The sequence below is a fragment of the Schistocerca americana genome, chromosome 3 (genome assembly GCF_021461395.2).
Source record: "Schistocerca americana isolate TAMUIC-IGC-003095 chromosome 3, iqSchAmer2.1, whole genome shotgun sequence".
NCBI classification, from domain to species: Eukaryota; Metazoa; Arthropoda; class Insecta; order Orthoptera; family Acrididae; genus Schistocerca; species Schistocerca americana.
The window spans coordinates 556329467-556344532 of NC_060121.1; the positions used below are offsets into that span (position 1 = coordinate 556329467).

A 15066-nucleotide genomic window follows, 5' to 3' on the forward strand; every position below is an offset into this window, starting at 1 on the left:
TTTATCGAGTAAATGCACTTGTACGGGTATGGAGACAACCTCATGAATCCATGGACCCTGCATGTCAGCAGGGGACTGTTCAAGCTGTTGGAGGCTCTGTAACGGTGTGGGACATGTGCAGTTGGAGTGATATGGGATCCCTGATACGTCTAGATACGACTCTGGCATGTGAAACGTACGTAAGCATCCTGTCTGATCACCTGCATCCATTCGTGTCCACTGTGCATTCCAACGGACTTGGGCAATTCCAGCAGAACAATACGACACCCCATACGTCCAGAATTACTACAGGGTGACTCCAGGTACACTCTTCTGAGTTTAAACACTTCAGCTGGCCACCAAACTCCACCGATATGAACATTATTGAGCATATCTGGACGCCTTGTAACGTGCTTACGGATTTATGGGCAACCCAGTACTACTTCAGACATTAGTCGAATCCATACCACGTCGTGTTACGGCACTTCTGCGTGCTCGCAGGGGCCCTACACGATATTGGATACTGGGCAGGTGTACCAGTTTCTTTGGCTCTTCAGCGTATGTGAGGGTGCGCACTGCTTGTTGTAGCTGTTATGAGTTCCCTTGTAAGCTCTCTTGAATTTCTGTAATCTGACTGTCTGTGTTTCGTCTACTATCCCCGACAGTTCTATGTTGTCTCCGAGATAGCTGCAATGTCTGACCCTTATGGTTTGCCCATGTTTCATATTTGATTTCTATAAGTTATGTTTACTGCAGATAAATTAAATTCAGTTTCTTCAGCGTATTGTTTGGGGACTTCTATATGTTTTACTGCTGCTTATTATTATTAACTTTTTAAGTGCATATTGTGACATATTTCTGTGCTTTAGTAAAGGATACGAGTAATGGCTCCGTTCAAGGTTTTGTAGGTGTGAAGAACGGTAATGGAAGGCAACAACAAATTTTTAGTCTTGTTGATTACTTTCTCTGTGCAAAAAAACATGGCTCTGAGCACTATGGGACTTAACATCTATGGTCATCAGTCCCTAGAACTTAGAACTACTTAAACCTAACTAACCTAAGGACAGCACACAACCCACAACACCCAGCCATCACGAGGCAGAGAAAATTTTCTCTGTGCATCAACCCCTATTTTCTTGTTTCCTCTTTCTACATTTAATAGGTAACCATTAGTCGTACACATGGCACACTGCTATACGGCAGAGAGGTGGTTCATATACTGTGATGAGCTACGTGGAATGTGCTCTGGTACGAGTCACAAAGCGGTCTGGTAGTCGGACGGTCACCACCCGCCGGTAGTGCGGGCTGGCGCTGGCCGCTTGTAGTGCCTGGTAGCCTAGCTGCAGGCGCTGAGGCGGCGGGCGCGCGCGCCAAGGTGGTGTCGGCACGGCGTGGCGTATTGATTGACTCGCGGCGCAGCCCGCCTCCTGTTTACGGTTGCTGCTGCTGCTGCTGCTGCTGCAGCTGCTGCTGCTACAGCCGCCGGCTGCCGGCAGAGGCGTCGCGATTAAGCGGAAATCGTGCGGCGTCACGGCCCTGCATCCAGGAGAACTGCAGCCAGCGCGAAGGCAAAGCACAAACACTGCTTCGAAGTCTGCGAGATCCCACTAGTTTAATCGGAACTTCGTCGCCTGTGTAAACTGCACAACTCTAGAACTATAAAGATCAAAAAACAAACTCATGATCGCCAGGTGCATATACAATCACAATAAACATATAATGTCATAAGTAGTACATTTTTCAAGGGGACATTCCGGATCGTCTCTTTTCGATTTTCTTAATATTTGTAGTATTTGAAGCTCAGCGCTTGAACATAAATTTATCAAAGCAGTTGACACAATTTTAAAAAATCTCTAACGAAATCACATTTGAAAATTAGATTTTCGACCGCTGTTAAATACAAAACTTTTCGAGTGAATTAACATATTCGCTCGTAGACAAATGCGTAGTGTACAAGCCGCAGACACCTGAAGCCACTGGTTCGGATCTAGAAAGTATTTTTATTTAAATTATATCTTTATTTTCAATACATCTGCAATTTTAACTACTAATTGGATGTAACTGGGAGTATTCACAGTAGATTTAATATAAAAAAGCAAAATACCATATTGAAATAAAAGAGTTTTTTATTTCTAGATATTGAACATTTATATTGGTGCATATAATTTTTTCATTTAGCACTAAGGCATTTCGCATTGCAGTATTAAAATTTAATTTATTCTCTCTAATTAAAAATCAAAAGGTGTTATATTTACTAAGAAATTGAGATTCAGTATTTGTAATCGACACTTCCATTTGAAAATAAGTTTAAAATTTAAATAAAAGTAAAAAAAATGCTTCTAACTTGAATCAAACATTTAACTTCAGCATTACTATACTTGCAAGCTGCGCAGTCAGGAACTAGCTACTCGTACTTTGTTTATAAACACGAGATGTTTTGTACTTAACAGCTGTCGGGAATCTTCTAATTTTCAATCACCATTTTCTCGAGTTTTTTTAGAATTACGTTATACAGCTTTAGGAGACTGATGTTTGGGCAAATGGAAGAGTTATAGTCCAAAAGGTTCCATTGTTAACACTATTCTGAGTAGGAGACACTGAACTGTCGTAGTATTAGCTGTCGTAGACTAATTCACAATGCAGGCTCTCGAACACAAATCGGAGTTTTCTGACAAGAGACTTTTTTTCTGCAGTGGACAAAATATTCTGTGTTTTTATTTTATTCTCAATTAGATGCACTTCAAGTGAAACCCAATTAGAAACAATATTACACAGAAAAGTATTCAGTGGCATTAGAGAGGTGTATGAGCACTTGAAAAGTTGCTAAACGAAGCCACATCATAATGAGCATTATGATAATTAGCATACAGTAACCTCACACAACACTCTGCCAGAATCTAAATAATACTTCCTTAATCATGCGTATGTAATGTAACTCAGAAGCCGCAATGGAGTTCAGATTTCTGTTTTCTTTACGAGTTAATGCCTACATTCTAATGTCTAGCACAATAGCTCGAAAAAGTTTGCTCAGTAGGCCGCCTTCACGATAAATTCCAATCTAAAATTAATTGCCCCGAAGTTTTCAATTCTGGCTAGAAGACAGTAATACCGTTTGAATCGAAAAAGGAAAAAATAAAGTTAACAGCTATTCAATACACCGCTCCTTATTTGAATGCAACATAACTAATCTATATCTTTAGATGAACAATAGTTCTGCATCAAATAATAGAAACTGTTTCCTAATCTTCAAAACACAGTACTACATAAAAGTAACAGAATATAGTACCATCTCAAGTACGGTTTCAGTTAATATTTAAGAATACAATAAAATGTTAATGATATGTACGTGTTTCCCGTAAATGCAATAACAAGAGAGAGAGCAAGAAACAGTCGTCTTCTTCAGGTGCTTCGAGCTGTGTTATTATGCGTACTGAGACTCCAATGAAACTGTCATTACAACACATTTCGCACTACCTGAAGAAGACGACTGAGTTTGTAGTCGAATTATTGTGCAGCCCAGACACTGTATTCTTCTCTCAGATTCATTGTGGCTGTCTCCTATTGTGTTATACAGGGGAGGGGGGGGGGGGGGAGTAATACCCAGACATCTGCATTCTGTAGAACAGGCCACCAAAGTTTTGTCTTCTGTTTCTTTCACCACAATTCTCGTCTACTTTCCAAAGATACTGATGATAATGGCGCATAAAAATATGACGAACCTTTCTCGCGCTGTGCAGTAAATCGAATGATTTCGTTGCACACCAACCAACAGTGACGTATCTTTTGTGCGTCATTCAGCACTCAAAACAGGCAACCGATCGAGGTAGCGCTTTGGTTAATGCAGTGGAATGCCGTTCAAGAATATCTGTATTTAGATTTGTCGCGATATTTTTAAAGCACTTAGAGTGATTGTCGAAATCGTTTCTTTAAAAAAAGCCACTGATAATTTTCTTCCTCGTCCATGACGAATCCGGACTAGTTCTGTGTCGTCGATAGAACGTTAAACCCTAATCTTCCACCCTTTCACGTGGTTTACGCGTTCTTTTTGTCACGTTCGAATAACGATCATGTGGTCACAGTGCTCTGGTTACTCCACGTGTATGTGATGGCCACATTCGACGGCACTTTTTCAGTACAAGAGGAAGTTAGAAGCGAACTTTTTACTCTGTCGTTCCCAGACCAGGATTCCTCATCTCAAATTGATGCCTTTACCATTCTCCATCATTCTTGAAAGTTTGTAACATCATCAAGGAATCACCCCGTATATGCTAGCGTACTCCGCTAACGCCACCCATTTTTGCCTGTTCTCTCTGCTAGCTGTATGGTGGATCCAGAAGAAATTTTGTATAGTGACATGGAATGTACTAAGGTGGACGTGGCGACGATGATTTAATTTATTCTATCATTCCGAACCGTGTTGTCCGCCTCCACCTCAGCAAATTCTGTTGCATCCATGTAAATTACTTCCAGTATTGCCATCGTTACAATTTACATTAAAGAATTAAGTCTTCATTTTGCAAACTTACAGATTTCGTAAATGTAGAAGTGTCATCTTGTCCAATTTCATTGATATTATTATTCAATGAATAGCATTAATACACCGTTACATTGCTGGTAAACATTTATTTATCAGTATAGCACATTGGGTTCTTAAAGACAAACGACTCTTAAAAAGATAACAGTATTTCATCAGTCAATAGTGTTGAACTTCTTTCGAAATTTAAGGTAGGCGGAACCTACTCATTCCCCTGAGCCTTTGTAGACTTCGTGTATGCATAAAGAAATTGTGTTGCATAGAAATGATGTTCCATTAACATGTGCTGATCCTTTCATAGAAGCTTCTGTTTTCCAAGAAATATCACGTTCGAATTTATAAAGGGGTGATCAAAATGTTTCCATTTGGAGACCGTTCGTTCCAAAATCGGTATGCCAATCTGGAAAAATCACTGTGAGCGCTGAGGCAATCATCCCACCGACGCACCAGGCTGAAGATACCCGTTTGGTAAAACACCCTGGCCTATTGCTTGAAGAAGACTGTAACTGCCTGCTGCACATTCTCGTCCGAAAACAATCATCGACCTTCAAGGCTTTGTTTATGGGACCAAAGGCGTGATAATCGCATGGGGAGAGGTAGGGACTATATTGCGTGTGCTCGAATGTCTCCCATTTGAGTTGGCGTAGCTTCTGCGTTACGGCATTTGCAATGTGAGGACGTGCGTTATATGAAGCAGAAGCACCGCTTGTAGCAGTTTTCTAGGACGTTTCGCCTTAATTGTTTGATGACCGCCTACCTGTATTTGTCCTTCCCCGTTGGTCCGGTTTGTACACAATTGGTAATAACGTCGCCATAGTTCACGTTTCGCAGTTACCGCACGCACTTCAGAAATACACGAATGTCGCTTTAATCCCTTGTCTAAATGTCGATGTTTGTATAGCAGCGTCAGAGTCGCGCTACATTGCATGCAGGTTGCAACAACGCCCCAATACTGAAACTTTTTGATTGTCTTTATAGAATATCCTCCAAGAACTTGCAACGGACAGACGTTTGTGATATTCGTGTGTAATTCTGTGCACTCGTGATTTTACGAACCCAGCGAAATCAAATTACAAGATATACTTTCGATGTGCTCCATAGTTTTATTGTTTCTCTCTGATATTTAGCCACCTCGAAACTTCCTGTGAGCTATCAATCTTTTAGCACTGACCAATACGGCAAAGTTAATTAATTTTATTGTGGAGTACGGTCTTCTCATGCCCTGTATGAATTTACATACCGAGATAACTGCCTTTGCTCGCTGGTATCCTCAGTACGTTTCTTCTTTTCTCTCAATGAATACAGACTCCATATAGACTGCAAACAATTTACGTGCACGCAGATAAATTAAGACGCCTTAATTTTACTGGACTCATACTAGGCGATTCCAGAAATAAATATAATTAATTCGAGAATAACGCTATACTCTCAACATATTCAAAAAGTGCGCCTTGTGATTGAGTGCGTCCTAAATGAGTTCGAGTAGGAAAGAAATGACAGTGTGATAGCACGGTTCCTTAATATACGGCACATTCAGACGAGCGTAACCAAACTCGACAGTACATAAAACAAATTGGGCCCTTCCTGTAGAAGCTTAGATTCGTATCCATCGCTTTGATCTCCCTAGTAGACTGGACGAAAGAAAAGATATTGGAAGTTGGGGTTTGACGGGACCAATTTTAAAGTAAACTAGGGCGGTAATTAATTTTTGGCTGCTGTAATTAACCGCCTTTCAGACTGAAGCTTTGCCACCGGAGCAGTGACCAGGCTGCTACCTCGAACATCTGCGCCTCGCAATAACCTCACAAGATGAGGAGTCGCTGCCAAAGCCGCCAGGCTGCTGCGCCGTGCACGACATAACGGGTGCCGCGTTGTTTCATCGCCTTCAGCATCAAAGGCAGTAGTACCAATTTCTATGACACTGGTTTCCAACCTGAAGGTAATTACCCCATAAAGGGTGAAATGAAATTTTTTGAGAGGCAAAAACAAAAGAGTTTGATCATGTTATGGCCGCGGAACTATTTTTTTAAAGATCATTGTCGTTAATGCTATTTCGTGAAACTTGAATCCTGACGAGGACTTCATAATTTTTTAAATACTACCATTAATGTGTGACAGTCTTTGGTAGAATTTTCAGCTTGAGAAATAAATGTATGAACGTCATCTTCATCACATAGACCTCCCACCACACGTATACTTTGCGCTACGAATCTGTGACAGTGAAACTAAAACATTCATCAACACTGATGAGCCAAAAAATTACGACCACCTACACTTCCCGTAATCTGCGAGCGGTTAGTTTCTGGGGGCGGAGCTGGCACCCGATAGTGTACCAGCTGGGTTTCATCGGATTCAGATAAACAGAATTTGATGGCCAAGATATGAACGTGAGTTCACTGTCATTTTCCTCAAACCTATGCAACACGATGTGACGTGCACAGATGTCCTGCTGGAAGATGCTATCACTGTTGGGGACGACATCAAGCATAACGGATCACAAATGGTCCCTGATAATGTTGACGTAGTCTGCAACTGTCATGCTGTCTTCGATTAGCGATTAGTACCGCAGGTCCCATGGAAGCCCAGGTGAATGTCCCTCCATTATATAATATTGCTCCCACCGGCCTGTGTCCTTGGCGCAGTGGACGACAGCGTATATGGACACGACCATGGACCTGGATTAACAATTAACCGGATTCATCCGACCAGGGGACACGATTCCACTGAACCACGGTTCAGCCTCGATGATCCCATGGGTCAAATGGTTCAAATGGCTCTGTGCACTATGGGACTTAACATCTATGGTCATGAGTCCCCTAGAACTTAGAACTACTTAAACCTAACTAACCTAAGGACATCACACAACACCCAGCCATCACGAGGCAGAGAAAATCCCTGACCGGGAATCGAACCCGGGAACCCGGTCGTGGGAAGCGAGAACGCTACCGCACGACCACGAGATGCGGGCAATGATCCAATGCCCACGTTACTCATAATTGACGATGTTGTTGAGTCAGCGTGAGAACACGTAGGTTCCTTTGCTGCGGGATGCCATGTTCAACAATGCGCGCTGATCAGTGTGATCCAAAACACTTGTGTCTACTCCAGCACTGTACTCTGGCGTCAGATCTACCACATATCGCCGCTTATTTTGATATAGAGAGCGGGCAGGGCTCCATCCCTATGTTCTGTGATGAGGTAAGAACGTCGAACTACTTGTTGCCCATTCGTGGTTTCAGCATTCTTCACTTTCTCTACATGTTCACGACAGTAGCACCCAAAGATCCGACCAGCTTCGTCTTTCCGAGATGCTCGCTCCCAGGCACTGGGCCACAACAATCTGGCTTTTCTCAAAGTCGCATAAGTCGCCGGATTTCCGCACTTGTGCCACTTGTCGTCGCTAGAGCGATTCGTTTCTGCTTTGCTCATATACTCTCGTACCACGTCACGTGCCTTGAGCGCCACCAGTTAGCCTACAACTCTTGTTTGGCAGAACTGTTTTGGCTCATCAGTGTATATGGTTAATCATATCATGAAAATGTCGTCTCTGAGTGATAAGTAATCCCCTCAATGAACCGGAAATTGCTTCATTATTCACTTCGTAACAGATAAACGAATAAGTTGACAGCACAACACTACAGTAAGAATACAATCGATACTATATTGCAGTAAGACCTACACAGTATTACTGTTATTATTATTATTATTATTATTAGTATTAGTATTGTGTTTTAACGTCCGTGCGAATGAGAATACACCAGATCCCATCTGGTCACCCAAGTTACACACGATCGGGCGCGGCTCATACTTGAATACGTATCCATCCGGGTACACCTCATGTTGACAGTTTTCTCTTTTCCTGTTTCACAGAGCGGGTAGGAGAGATGGTGGCGTGAAATCCTTGATCATCAATCTACAAGCCATTGCCAGAAATTAAAAATCAAACATCTCCGCAATGTTTCATGAACTGGAGGCATGGAAAACTGTTGATAGTGAACCGTCCGTCTGATGGGGACATTAAGCTTGGCGGACCCTCGGTGTTCTTGGAGAGGAGTGAGCAATGTGTTGCCACCGAGTTTCACTCTCTCCCTTCTCTCACCATCTCGAACACGACACGACACACACACACACACACACACACACACACACACACACACACACACACACACACACTTCATTACAGTCATTAACACTTAGCAGATACACTTACACACATAGCTCTCATACTTCGCGAAGGAAAGGTCCCTGCGGGAGCGGAAATACAAAAACACTTTCCAGTTAGGCGGCTGAACCTGCACTTCTGGGTCTCTCATGCCATAGGACTTTAATTTACTTTCCTTTACTCATTATTATTATTATTATGATTAGGAGTGGTCAGAGACAAAGTAGTGGCGTCCTGAAGTCTTCCAATTTCTGACAGCTCAGAAGCAAGGAGTCCAGCAGCCAAGTGGTTTACAAAAACCAAGGCTAGGTGTAATGTAAACATTTAATTCGATTAATTTTGAGTAGGGGTACAGAGTGAAGCAAGTATCGCTAGGGAGAGCAGTGGTGTAAAAGAAGCATATTTTGTAAAAAGTGTCTATCCTCAATGTGGGTAGTTGCCTTTCTTTTCTGAGAAGGGACTACAGGTTCCACTTGGGATGCCCTGAGAATTTCTTCATCATTCTGTAAAAACGGTTGTCAGAAACAAGCAGTACCAATCGTCTCATTGATTCATGACTTCGTGGTTTAATAAAAACTCAACAGAAAGTAAATATCATTTATCTTTCAAAGAAAATTCTTTTCCATTCTGAAGTTTAGTCAGGTTCTAATGTTGATGTTGATGGGGGGGGGAGGGTGACTCAAAGGGCTGTGGGAGGGGAGTAGCAGTTAATATCTGACTGCACTGAGGGGTAAGAGTCTCAGAAAGTTACAAGGATGTGCACGCTCCCTTCTTACAGAGCGAACTCATTGTTGATTTAATTCCAAGGAGGTGACTACTTGAAAACTAATGAATCCTTTCAGTAATATTCTCGTCACCCCCATCATATATTGCCTTATGGTAATATTTTGCCCATGACAAACGTTAGAGACGTCATTTCTTCGAATGGTCCTTTCCAGTGAGCATATATTTTCACGTTAACAGTTTGTAATTATATAAAATAAAAGAATTATTTTGTCATTTGTTATCCGACGTCAAGCTCTAAATTAAATTAAGTTTAGTTTAGTTATGTCCTGTTCCGTAGATCATTTTCACGATTGAAACTTCCTGGCAGATTAAAACTGTGTGCCCGACCGAGACTCGAACTCGGGACCTTTGCCTTTCGCGGGCAAGTGCTCTACCAACTGAGCTACCGAAGCACGACTCACGCCCTGTACTCACAGCTTTACTTCTGCCAGTATCTCGTCTTCTACCTTCCAAACTTCTGCAAGATTCGCAGGAGAGGTTCTGTAAAGTTTGGAAGGTAGGAGACGAGATACTGGCAGAAGTAAAGCTGTGAGTACCGAGCGTGAGACGTGCTTCGGTAGCTCAGATGGTAGAGCACTTGCCCACGAAAGGCAAAGATCCCGAGTTCGAGTCTCGGTCGGCCACATAGTGTTAATCTGTGAGGAAGTTTCAGTTCTAATCTTATTATCCGCATTATTAATTTATGTCAGAACTCATAAGCTTCTCGACTTCTTAATGATCAGTAGTTCTGCATTCAGGCTGTCTGTATAGCAATGGTAGAAGTCAGACATCAGGCAAGGAATGACTATTGCTCATATGACGCGTTTCGGAATTTATCCATCGTCAGATCTCAAAGAGTGATTACGGCACGAAGATATGGCGTTTCAAGTTGTATGTGAAGCATCATATCTACGTGCAGTAATCGCTTCTGGATATCTGATGATGCATTAATTCCGAAACGCGTCATATGAACAATAAACTCGTTCCTTGGCTGTTGTTTGACTTTTACCATTGCGAACCAGTCAAGTTGAATGGAGAACAACTGATAACTATAATTACCTGCCTCCTGCGTGCCTTTATGTCACATTTATTTTACTGAAATTATAACATTCTCGAAAATCTTGGGATCCCTGGAACCGATATCTTTGCAGTATCAATGTCGATTACAGGCAAAAATGGTCGAGGTTCTCGACTTCCCGATCGAATGAATTGTATATATAAATAGTTGAGCTCGTACGGAAGTCTCAAAGCGCGCGTCTTACTCGCACCTGTCCATTTTTTGTTTTCCATTGTAACCGATCACTTTAGTGCAATTAATGGTACGACACGACTCGATTCCTGCTGCTATTCCCTTTAGATGAAACACTTACAGAAAAGAAGTAAACAGTTGACAAAAAATTTCGTGTTTTTACTTTATGTAGTATATAAACTGAGACGCACAAATAAACCAAATTTCTCCCGTTATTACATAAAGAAATGACTGCAAGTATGCGCAATGATAACGTTTTACGCTACCACTCCTTTGTTGAGAAACTTTAGTGGAATGGACGTCGTGACAAGACGGGATGTGCTATGGACACTTTGTCCCGCTCTTCGTCTCACAGGGAAACGTCACCAACTTGCTTCATATTTTACGCACAAAAAAGGCACGTTTCCAAGATATCAGCCCCAGCATCGACCCAGTGGGGAAATTTCGGCTATAATTCTGACTGTACACAGTTACGACCTTCTAAAGGTACAGCTTTTTTTTAAACATGTGCGCGAACCGGTTGTTTGTGACTCGCTCCGCTCGACTTCTCACGCTTTGTGTCGAACTGCTGTACGTCGCTTTGTTCTCTGTGTCACAGTGCGCGGATTGTAGCCTGTAACTGGTGCCAGAAATCTCTTTGCTTTGAAAAATACTTTGTTTCGATTCACAAATGCAGTGTAAAAATCCGAAGGATTGCAAATTTCATAATACTTCCGTTGCTTAAATCAAATTCATTATGTATGTGGTAGAGGTTGATATACTATGTTCTCTTTTCACGTAAAGTAGCGGCCGTTTCGAGCAAGATTTCAAAACGCGTTCACGTTCAGCAAACGTCTGCTTCCCCCAATTTCCCCTCTCCTTCGACATTCCGCTAATAGGGCTCTGATTATCACTCGGCTCTACTAAACTTCGCGTTCTGGCATTAGTCGACTGCAATGGGACGGAGCGAGTGACAAACAACCGGTTTGCGCACGTATTTAAAATCCGTACTTTTTGAAGGTCATAACTATGTACAGACAGAATTATAGCCAAATTTTTCGCACAGGGTCGATTGCTGGGCCCGATATCTTGCAAGTGCGCTATTGTCTCCTTAAAATATGAGGTCTAGTCGGTGATGTTTCTTTTTAGGGATGACCACACACACCCGTAGTACTTTTCCCTAAACATGAACCTTAATATTTAAAAATTGCAGCTGCACAAAGTTTCCTGGTGTAAGTGTTACGCTGTAAATTACTTTCACAGACAAAAGTTTATATATTTTTTATCTCTTTTAGCCAATTCTAAAGAGCTTTAAGTGCAGTGGAATTAGAAGTCAATAATTAATTACTCTAGAATGTCTCAGTTAAATACAGTTCCGTCTAATTCCTTAACGAAATGTATATAAATTGCTCATGTTTCTCCCATTAATCAGTACTCACCGTTATGTGCGTAAATTCAAGGTTAACTGTCCAAATAGAACATACTGTTGTAACTGCCCCTACTGTTGATATGCTGCTACTGAATAATATATTCAACTGATACCCTTTTTACTAAGGTGTGAAGCTCCAGCCAGCCAATGTGACCGAGCGGTTCTAGGCGCTTCAGTCCGGAACCGCGCTGCTGCTACGGTCGCAGGTTCGAATCCTGCATAGGGAATGGATGTGTGTGCTGTCCTTAGGTTGGTTAGGTTTAAGTATTTCTAAGTCTTGGGGACTGATGACCTCAGATGTTAAGTCCCATAGTGCTCAGAGCCACTTGTGAAGCTCCTCTTAATGTTTTTCCGTGTTTGCAATTTATAAATTGGGCTGTTTTGAAAACCAGCCTTATACAAACACAATTAGTTTATTTTTCATACTCACCCAGACTTGCTTCGACACCTATGTGTCATCTTCTGTGGGTCAAATTTTTATTTCTGTAAAGTACAATTTCAAATTTATAATAATTTAACTGTTATAGGCCTAAGAATTACAATATGTCCAATTTGCTTTGTCTTGTTTAGACACTCACCTTAAAATTACATCGCTAAATGAACTGAATTATTATACACCGGTCTTTTGTGCTCTTTTTCGTCGTTTTTTTTTCTACAGCACGTCATTTGCTAACTAGCCATGAAGTTAATTGTTGCGTATTTGCGAAGAACTGTTTCTTGGGTAGAGTTTATGTGCGTTTCTGTACTGCCACTCTTCCGTCCCTTTGTCTCTGTCGGCGCCTTCCGATTCCTTGTGACTGCGCTCTTCGGACTGCCACGCTGGCGTTCCTCTCTGCAGCGTCTCCACCAGCGTGTCGCTCTCTGATCACGTGAACACAACGCAACGGTTCACAGTAGCAAAACATGCTCCCCTCATGTGACAGCCTGCGAGCACAATGCTTTTCTCAACGATACCTTTTTTACGGTACTTTCATAACCAAAGCTTAAAAATTAAATTCACCCTTCATATTTGACTACGATAATAGAAGTTTGTTGCTGTTTTACAAGCAGTCATTTCTGCTGAGTGTCTGTTGTCAGTTTACAAGACCGAGAGAGATAGCGTTGTGGTTAGGACATTAGTCCCGCATTCGAGAAATGCAGTGTTCAAACCCTCGTCAGGTCAACTTGAGTCAGGTTTTACATACTTCCTTAAAACAGTCATGATGTATGCTGGCTTAGTTATGATGATTCCTTTGGAAATGTTACAGCCGTTTTCCTTCCGTGTTCTTCCCCTACACGTACTTGTGCGCAGCCTTAAATATGGCACGAATGTAAATATGACCTCAGACCCTGCACTAGGCCATTTGAACAATGATTGGAGACAAATTCGACTATGCCCTTCATCTAGAAACCATTTCAACGTTAGTATAGAAAACTGATTCATGCTGTAAGATGGTGAACAACGCTTCTCCAAGAAGGTAGTCCCATCACCACCTCACCACCCTTCTGCGTCCCACGGTGTCAATTTCAGCAGTAAAAGGCATTGCAATAGCCACGAAACAATCTCACAGAGAAACTAGAACGTTAGCAGCAAGCCTTACTCCTGTATTACTCCGACAGGCCCATTAACGACTCCGATGCCCTGTTCTGTTCCCAGGAGCAGCGACCAGTACCAGGGGTCGACGGCCTCCGACCGGCTGGAGAACGTCACGCAGACAATATCTCGGCTCCTCGAGGGCTACGACATCCGCCTTCGGCCCAACTTCGGAGGTAAGGGTTAGCAAACAACAACCTCTTTCTCCGTGCTATTTAGGACGTCCCATTTCCGGGTTCCCGGGTTCGATTCCCGGCGGGGTCAGGGATTTTCTCTGCCTCGTGATGACTGGGTGTTGTGTGATGTCCTTAGGTTAGTTAGGTTTAAGTAGTTCTAAGTTCTAGGGGACTGATGACCATAGATGTTAAGTCCCATACTGCTCAGAGCCATTTGAACAATTTTTGAAAGCTACCTGAGTGTGAAGAATGTGTGCGACCAGAACTGTAATTGCAATATGGGTAGACATACTCTGATGTACACAACTTAAGGACGTCTCATAATGTCTCACTGTCAAGTAAAATAGTCCAATGAAATTTTGGACCATACGAAGAAAGAATTGCTACAGTATAGTAAAATACAGTACAGTACAGTATAGTACAGCTGAAAGAAATACGCAATGAGAACAGAAATGACGTTTTCATTCAGAGGCAATAATCACACTGAAGTCACTGCGATTCGTGAACGGCGGGACGTACTACTTAATAGGGTATGTGATCACCACGGACGCCGGTACATGCTCTCTAATGTCTTCCCATATTGGCCACGCGGTTGGCAAGGAGATGTTTTGGTAGGGCGTTCCATTTCTACACTAGTGCGGATAACAACTGATGGATGGTCATTGGTTCATGATCTCATGCTGAAATACGCCACCCAACGTATCCCGCACCATCTTATTGGAATTTAAGTCGGGAGGAACCGGCAGGCCAATTCATTCGCCTAATATCCTCTCGTTCCAAGAGCTCCCCCACCTGCGTTGTTCGATGCGGTCACTCGTTGTGTTCCCTAAAAATGAAGTCAAGGCCGAATCCACTCAATAAAAGACGCACGTGGCGGAGGAGTACAGTGTCACGATAACGTTGAATAGAGAGTGTCCAAAGGTCTGGAGCTCAGTACGCCTATGCAACATTATAACATCCCACACCGTGACAAATGGTTCAAATGGCTCTGAGCACTACGGGACTCAACTGCTGTGGTTATAAGTCCCCTAGAACTTAGAACTACTTAAACCTAACTAACCTAAGGACATCACACACATCCATGCCCGAGGCAGGATTCGAACCTGCGACCGTAGCGGTCGTGCGGTTCCAGACTGTAGCGCCTTTAACCGCTCGGCCACTCCGGCCGGCCCACACCGTGACACCTCGACCACCAAAACGATCATGCTCGAAGACGCTGG

General features: G+C 42.6%; 1 protein-coding gene across 3 annotated transcripts in view; it reads left to right on the plus strand.

Annotated features, from left to right (window-relative positions):
- Positions 1–15066, plus strand: part of LOC124605402 (gamma-aminobutyric acid receptor subunit beta-like) — a 287077-nt gene that overhangs the window by 104876 nt on the left and 167135 nt on the right. For all 3 annotated transcript variants that reach the window (XM_047137046.1, XM_047137048.1, XM_047137047.1), the window contains exon 2: positions 13734–13846. In XM_047137046.1, coding sequence (XP_046993002.1) covers positions 13734–13846 — 113 coding nt within the window. The remainder of the gene's footprint in view (positions 1–13733; positions 13847–15066) is intronic.